The 7,942-nt window shown below is 59.9% G+C and overlaps 1 protein-coding gene across 1 annotated transcript in view; it reads right to left on the bottom strand.

Annotated features, from left to right (window-relative positions):
• The window catches only part of VOLCADRAFT_94240 (uncharacterized protein), a gene marked incomplete at both ends in the record, with an annotated part of 23,927 nt that overhangs the window by 3,393 nt on the left and 12,592 nt on the right, over positions 1-7,942 (bottom strand). The window contains 12 exons of the mRNA XM_002953389.1: positions 52-280; positions 685-762; positions 1,049-1,383; positions 1,753-1,912; positions 2,602-2,719; positions 3,215-3,711; positions 4,180-4,299; positions 5,089-5,277; positions 5,627-5,839; positions 6,170-6,595; positions 6,980-7,114; positions 7,548-7,643. Of these exons, the coding sequence (XP_002953435.1) occupies positions 52-280; positions 685-762; positions 1,049-1,383; positions 1,753-1,912; positions 2,602-2,719; positions 3,215-3,711; positions 4,180-4,299; positions 5,089-5,277; positions 5,627-5,839; positions 6,170-6,595; positions 6,980-7,114; positions 7,548-7,643 (2,596 nt within the window). The remainder of the gene's footprint in view (positions 1-51; positions 281-684; positions 763-1,048; positions 1,384-1,752; positions 1,913-2,601; positions 2,720-3,214; positions 3,712-4,179; positions 4,300-5,088; positions 5,278-5,626; positions 5,840-6,169; positions 6,596-6,979; positions 7,115-7,547; positions 7,644-7,942) is intronic.

The following is a 7,942-nucleotide window of genomic DNA, read 5'->3' as shown; positions in this document are numbered from 1 at the left end:
CCTGTACGGAAAAAAGGGGCATCAATGCACTCAACCGCCTCAACCACCCACTCACTCGGTTGTTGATGGTGCTGCTGCTGGTGCCGTTGTTTGTGGTGGTGCTGGTGTTGGCGTTGGGTGCAGTGCTGTCGGCCGGGGCCCCTGAAGCACCCGGCTGCTGCTGCTGCTGCTGCTGCTGCTGGGGGCCACCCCCTCCCTCGGCCCCGGCCTTTCGCGGCTGGGGGGGTAGCGCCACTGGGTGATCCAGATCCATGATTAGATCCACTACATTGGCACGATCCTGTACGGCAAAACACACACAGGCGTATAGGTAGGTTCCCGTGTGCGAGCAAACGTGGCTCCCTTGGCGTAAACGTGCGGTACATACATACACGCGCACACACAGAACGCGGCAGGTGTACAGACATGCGTACAGACACGCAGACGTATCGACACGGCGCTAATCCTTCTAGAACACCCAAACACGCACACACGAACAACCCTCTCCAGATGCCAAGGGAGAGGAAAGCGATAACCTTTTGGTTCTTCAAGATTCGTTTATTTCCTCATTCTTGCACTTCTGCTACTGCTACTGCTACTGCTACTGCGATGCCGGTTTTTTTCTTGCATAACTGATATTGTGCGTTCCCTCTCCCCTTCCCCTTCCCCTTCCTCCTTCCCTCCCACAGCCACGGCCACGCTCACCCAGATTGCAGGCCACAGCGCCACCAAGACCTGGACCCGCAGCTCAAAGTCCGGTAGCAGCCGCAACATGTGGAGCACCTGAGAGAGGGGGAAGGGAAGGAAGGTAAAGTGGCCAGAGGATCAAACCCAGGACAGCAAACTGTCCATTACCAACTTAACAGATCGCGTCGTCAAACCGCCCACCCACCCAAGCAGGGAGGGGCCCGAGGAAGGGGTGGGGAGGGGGCCCCGGGTGCAGGCGGACCGGAAGCGACTCAATGACGGCGACTCAATGACGGCAGTAACGAGCATACACCCCAACTCCCAGCCCCTGCACCCAACTGCCCCAACTGCAATAACCGTCCCAACTGTCCCAACCCATTACCTGGAAGGTGGACAGGCTGACCCCACACGCCAAGTTCACCATGAGGGGGGCCAGCTGGCGAGCCCTCTGCTCCAGGGAACTCAACATGCGAAGAGTGGGGGCATCCACGCCGGGGCCCCACCGCCCACTGCCGCCGCCGCCGCCGTCAGCATCGCCCTTCTTGCCGCCCTTCCTGCCGCCGCCGCTGCCCTTCTTACCGCCGCCTTTCTTGCCGCCGCCGGCACCAGCCTTGCCGCCGCCGCCACCGGCCCCACCGGCGGCCGCGTCGTCGTTGTCGGTGCCACCGCCCTTCTTGCCCGCGCCCTTCTTTCCACCACCTGCCTTCCCGCCTCCATCTGCACGCAACCATCCACGCGAGGTGTTGACTTATCATTAATAAGGTTGGCGGAGGTTGCAGCTCGTACAGGTTTGGGGTGTGAGGGGAGTTCTAGGGGTCGTTCAGCTACACCTTAACTTTCACGCTTGTGTACAAATCGTCTGCGACAATCGTACGAAACCCCGTTGCCGTACTCGTCCTGGTTGTCTCCCTCTTTATTTTCCCACCCCGCCCGACCCCAGCCCACCCACCCCAGCCCCGAGCCCTCCCATCCTTCACCTCATTGAACGTGCAACTACACTTTAGGGATACCGTAAATATATTGAAAAGATGCTGCTGCGGTCCGCCAGGTCAACCCCTCGCCGTGTTGACCCCTCCATCCATTCACCTTTCTTGCCGCCGCCCTTCTTGCCAGCCTTGCCAGGTCCTGCCTCCCCTTCGTTGCCCTCCCCCTCGTGGGTGCTCCTCCGTCGTACGGCAGGCACATACCCCCTGTGGCGGTGTTGCGCCTCCGAGTGTAACCTGGAGGAGAAGGTGCGGTAATGGCCCTGAGGGGGGAAGGGGGGAATAAAGGGGAGGGGGGAGGGGAGGGAATAGGGGGGCGGGGGGGAGGACACAAACGTTATTGAGATTGGTCAGGGAATGATGGGGAGTTGGGAGTTGGTCGGCGTTGATTTGGTTGGAAGTACATACAGGCAGGAAGAGTGGGCTCAGGGCGCCTCTAAAGGGCCTTTTACTCTATGGTGGCTCCCTCGTCCCGAGGCCCATTGTCGTACTGTGTACCGCAAGTGGAGAGCGCTCCCGCACTTACCTCCACTTTCCTCCATGTTCCTGCACGCTAGTTCAGGCACTATTGCTAACGCACACTCCAACGCCCTCGGAGGTTCCGGGATCAAGACCAGTCAGGGTGGCATCTTTTTCCGATTTAGTGGAAGGTGAGAGTGCCCCTAGTCGATGGACGGTAAGGACCTGGTATACAAAGGACCAGGAACGCTGTTCAGCCGCCGGAGGTGTGTGCTTACCTCCCTAAGCGATCCACTGAGAAGTTGGCTAGGGGTGACTGGATGAGAGTGCCCCGAAATACCGGAGAAGGCTCAGGGTTTCGCCGGGTAGCGGCCACGGGTGAAGATATGCCCCCTGTCCCACACATCACACATTGACAGGGGAGACCAGAGAGGGTGGCAAGGGGGGAGCACCCCACCCCCCGTAACCCCCCGCCTTTTTTTTGCCTCCCTACCTTCCACACGCTGCTCGCCTGGCGCCACCCTGCAAGTGACGAGTGGCTGTGTGGCAGCCCCAGCCTCAACAGCGCCTCCATGAACACAGTCTCCCAGGCACTCAAGTACTGCTGCCACCTGTTTGTTTGTTATACGACAACAAACACGACAACCGTAACAACACTTGACAAGATTCAAAGGGCAACACAAAGAAGCGCACAGCCCTCCAAAAGCCCTTCGAAAGTAAAAAGATGCCATTGTATGGCGTATGTGTCTGTATGTGTGTGTCTGTATGTGCGTGTAATGCGTCCTGTTCGCCCCCTCCCCCCGACACACACACGCTCACAACAGGAGAGCGCCCTCGGGCCCCCCCCCATAACGTGATGCGTCCTGCGCCCGGTTTGTCCATGTCCATGTCCCCCGGCGTCCCACAACCTAAATAAAACCCACACACGCCTCCCCGCGGTTTTCTCCCCCCCTTCCCCCGGGAGCCCCGCTCCATCCCTAAAAAGCCCCAACCCCCCTCCACGCCCTAACCCGCTAACGACTTGTACTGCGCGTGCTCGGGGGCCCCGACCTTCAGATCTCCACTACCTACCCTAAAACCCTAAAACCTCTAAAACCCGAGCCCACCAGTTTTTCTTGTTGACCACGGCATTCAGCGCCAAAGAGGGGGATATGGCAGTAGCAGCCAGACGCAATGACTCCATCACCACCACACCGGCATTCACGGAGGGCGTGGACGTGGTGGTCGTGGCGGCGGAGGCCGAACCTGTCAAAGGCACTGAGGGCGCCGCCGCCGTCCCCGTCAAGGACACGGACTGTCGGCTTGAGGTGGCGCTGCTGCGGCTGCTGGCAGCGTCCGCAGCTGCGGCGGCGGCGGCGGCGGCTTCGCTGCCGCTGTTGCTAAAGCCACTGACGGCAACAGCTGCGGCGGCAACTGCTGCCGTCGTACCAGCCGACGACGAGACGCCGCTGGTGGCGGAGGACGCGGCGGGAATGGGGCCAGCGGCCGCGGGGGTAGCGGCGGCCGTGGTGGCGGCGGCGGCGGCGGTAGTCGCCGCCGTGTTGCTACTTGTTTGCGTTGTCACTGGCCCCGAGGATTGCTTGCCAGAGAGAATGCTTGGTGCCTGGGGGGGCCGGGAAGGGATTACATGCCAAGTCAAAAGGGGGAAAGGGAAAAAAGGGAAAATATCCCATGAGGGGTCCCAATATGGGGCCCGGGGTACGTTGTGGGTACGGGGGACGAAGGTGGGGAGGAGGGTCATCTAAATGGCCACTGGATTCCCACCAGCATTTAAGGGATTACGAAGCCTGGTGTGATGTGTCCAGAGGCGGCGAACTCCAGGGGTGGCCGGTTGGGAGTTGCGCGTTAGTATGTAAAGCACCCCGTACTCATGCGCACATACACACGATGATGTCTGTCCGTCTGTCTGTGTGTCTGTCTGTGTGTCTGTCTGTGTGTCTGTCTGTGTGTCTGTCTGTGTGTCTGTCTGTGTGACTGTCTGTGTGTATCTGCGGTGCAGTTTTTGCTATTTCCTCGCTTTTCCGTTTTAACTCCCCAAACTCCCCCCCTCACACCCCCTCTTCACGCGCACCTGCCTCCGCTCCCTGCCCATTCCAAGTCCGGGGTACGTGACGTGTGTACGGGGCCGTACATTGACAAAGTTCGTGTCGATAATACCTCGAGTGGGGATGTTAGCGGAGCTCAGGTAGATCTGGACAACCAAACCCGAGGGGAAGGAAGGGGGGTGGGGAGGCATGGAGAAGAGCCCCAGGAGGAGCGAGGAGGTAGACTTTTATTTAACTTAGGGCGGGAGAAAAAGGGGGGAGGGGCATTAAGAAACCGCCACGTTGCAAAGCCTCTTCTTCGGTGTGCGGATTTGCAAAACATTGCGGGGTATTGCTACGAAGAGCTATGAAGGGGGGAGGGGTCAGGTTACACGCACGCATGCGTCTGTGTCTGTGGGTCAGTCAGTCAGTCAGTCAGTCAGTCAGTCAGTCAGTCAGTCAGTCAGTCAGTCAGTCAGTCAGTCAGTCAGTCAGTCAGTGAGCAAGTCAGTGAGCCAGTCAGTCAGTCAGTCAGTCAGTCAGTCAGTCAGTGAGCAAGTCAGTGAGCCAGTCAGTCAGTCAGTCAGTCAGTGAGCAAGTCAGTGAGCCAGTCAGTCAGTCAGTCAGTCTGTCTGTCTCTTTGTCTGTCTGTCGGTGTGTATGATTCAAGGACTTCAATGCGGCGGCGGGCTATGGCAGCGACACGACGAGCCACAGCCACGAATCCATTTGGTCGCAATCCGCAATGGTAATGCAAGACGGCCGGAAGCAGGGCAGCGCGTTCGCAAGGCTGCATGCCCACCACAGGACGGCTGGGGTTGCCCCTCATGCGTAAACGTGCACCAGGTTCAGGTCCACTGCTCATCTTTCCCTCCTCTACTGACACGCGCCTCCTCGGATTCCATCCGAAAGAAACCATGACGCTCCGCTCCGGAACCGCCGCCTCCGGAACTCACCACGCTGTGTCCCAACGGCGATCCAGAGAACGTGATGTCCCGCATGCATGACGTGGCATCCCCCAGTCGTGCCGTAAGTGCGCCGTACAACTCCTCCTCGGCCGCTGCCGCCTGGGGGTGAGCCCACCCTGGAGCGCCACTGTCCCGATGCGCCACTTGGACGAGCAAGATGGCCAGCAGGCGATGGGACTGTTGGGCCAGGTCCAGCCGAATGTGTCCCGAGCAGCAACTATCCCAACCGTTAACCACCCGTGTACGGAGGGGTAGCAACGGGGCCAGACTCAGCTCCTGAAAACCAAGACCCGATTGAGAAGGGCGGGGGACGGGGCGGGGGAGGGGGGAATGTCGAAAGGGGAAGGGGGGAAGGGGTTTCAAGTGGAGCGGGAAAGTGGATCAGAAGTCGTGTTGTCGCTACATCCTGAGGGGATTGAGCCGTCACTCAGGAAAAAAAGGGAGGGGGGAAAGGCACTTCATCCCCACCAACCCCAACCCCTCCCTTTATTTCCCCCCCCCCCCCACACACACACACACCGCCCACCTGCAACAGCTCCGCCACATCGTCAGGTCCGAACTTGGCAAAGGTCCTCAGCGCCCAGGGCGCGCGGTGCAGGTCCGGGGTGGCGGACAGCAGGGTGGCGGCCGCGTCAGCTCGCTCCGCCCGGTAACGCAGGCGGCCCAGCAGCCGCCCCGCCTGCTCACTCGTCACGTAGGCGATCTTGGTGGTCAACATCAGGAGCTGGGTCTTCCAAACCTGATCACATTAAGCAGGATGTTGGCAGATAGAATGGGTCATAAGAAGGTTTGGGCGAGAAGGGATGTCAATGGGGGGGAGAGGAGGGGGAAAACGCATGCTTGTCCGTTGGGTTGCATGCGTGTGTGTGTGTGTGTATGTGTGTCTTTGTACGTGCGTATGTATGTATGCCCTGGGAATGCATAGAACCGAGCTGAACCGATCATGTTCCGGGCGGTTACATCACCAACGAACTAATGGTCCAAGGGTGGTCCTATCCGCAATGCAGGACGACAGCTGCCACGCCACTGACCCATGGGTCACCACGGGCATCCCCACTCAGCCACCCACCTCACTCGACGCAGGATTGTCGAGCGCCTGAATGAGAACCGCCAACAATGCAGGGCTAAGAGTCACCGGCGGCACCACCACAGGGGCAGCCGGCGCCGGCGCCGGCGCCGGCGGCGCTACCGCCGCCGCCGCGGCGGCCGGCTCAGCCGGCGGTGCTGGCGCCGGCGGCGCCGGCGGCGGGGGCGTCAGCAGAGACGGCTCCAAGGATGCGTTATTCCGCACCGAAACCACCAGTGTGCCTTCTCCTGGCATGGCTTCAGGCCATCGTAGGTGCGGTCGTACCCACTCTGGCCAGCTGCCCGTTCCGGAGGGAGAGATGCAGCCGGCGGCGGCTCGGGGCAGGTGTACGGGCGCGTTGTTGAGGCTGGCGGACAGCCAGGAGGAGCCCCGGGAGGAATGCCACAGAGACACCAGGGTGGCGGCCGCCTGGGGTGGGGGTGGGGGTGGAGGGCAGGAGGATGTGTGTGTCTGTGTGTGTCTGTGTGTGTCTGTGTGTGTCTGTGTGTGTCTGTGTGTGTCTGTGTGTGTCTGTGTGTGTCTGTGTGTGTCTGTGTGTGTGTGTGTGTGTGAGAGAGAGAGAGGGGGGGAAAGAAAGAAGAGAGAGAGAGAGGAGGAGGGAGGGAGCGGGAGGTTTTGGTATGTTACCTAGTCTTGCCGTGCCTTGCCTTGTGACAATAGGGTATGTGTGACATTGACACCTTTCCAAAATAAACCGCTAGGAAGCGTTTGCCGATGCCTGCTCTAAGAGCTTCACCCCAACACACCATCACCAACTGACAACCTAATAACATGCAACCACCCAGCACCTACCTTGCGCTGCTCCGGGTCGGCCAGATCCAACGAATAATGACCGTTAGGGTGGTTGGGATCCAACTCCAGGGGCTCCCCGGGAAGGGCGGTTAGCGTGACGTTGGCTAACGAAAGCGACTTGATGGTCGAGTTGATCTGCGAAGTGGTTGATGGCGGTCAACGGTCAAGGCAGTTAGAAGACAGTTATTATGGTTCCGGAAGTTCTGGCACCTCCTTTGAATCACCATCCTCCCTTCCCCCGCGACCCACTCGGACTTGCTGCCCCGTTGTTTTATCCTTGCCGCGCGCGTCAAGAGCTCATTCACTTCCCACAAGCAGTTACAGACGTACAGACAAACGTGCTGCAGCAAAACCCGGAATTTCCCGTGTCAGTCGGCACTCGGCCATTATGACCCCCCGTGTCCCATCGCACAACACAGACACACACACTCCTCCATCCACCATCCCCTTCACCCCCCAAACACACAAATACACATCCCTGACCCCCCCCGTGACCTTCCCCCCCCTTCCCCTCCTTTCCATGCATATGTTCCCCTCACCCGCCACCCCACCCCCAACCGCCTCCTACCTGCAGCAGCCGCATCAACGCCAACACGCCCCCCTGGCCCAACGGATTTCCATCCAGGGCCAGCTCCCGCAGCACCGGTCGCTGAGGGCCCTTGTTCTGTAGGTGATGGTGATGGTGATGGTGGTGATGGTGGTGATAATGGTGTTGTTGTTGCTGGTGATAAAAGTGGGGGTGATGGGGTTGGTTCTGCGGTTGCTGGAAATGGAGTTGTGGTGGTGGTGGTGGTGGGTTGTGAAGTTGCAGCGTGCCCTGCGCCGCCGCAGGTGGAGTTGTCGTCGTTGCCTTTTTCGGCGGAGGAATCGCAAACGGCATTGTTGCGTGCTCTGCTTGCTCGTGATGTTGTTGTTGGTGGAGGTGGTGCTGGTGGTCGTTGAGGTGTGCGGCTGGGGAGGANT

This window comes from Volvox carteri (assembly GCF_000143455.1).
Source record: "Volvox carteri f. nagariensis unplaced genomic scaffold VOLCAscaffold_36, whole genome shotgun sequence".
Taxonomy (NCBI): Eukaryota; Viridiplantae; Chlorophyta; class Chlorophyceae; order Chlamydomonadales; family Volvocaceae; genus Volvox; species Volvox carteri.
Note: the sequence above shows the minus strand (reverse complement) of the source record. Positions and strands in the feature narration are given on the sequence as shown.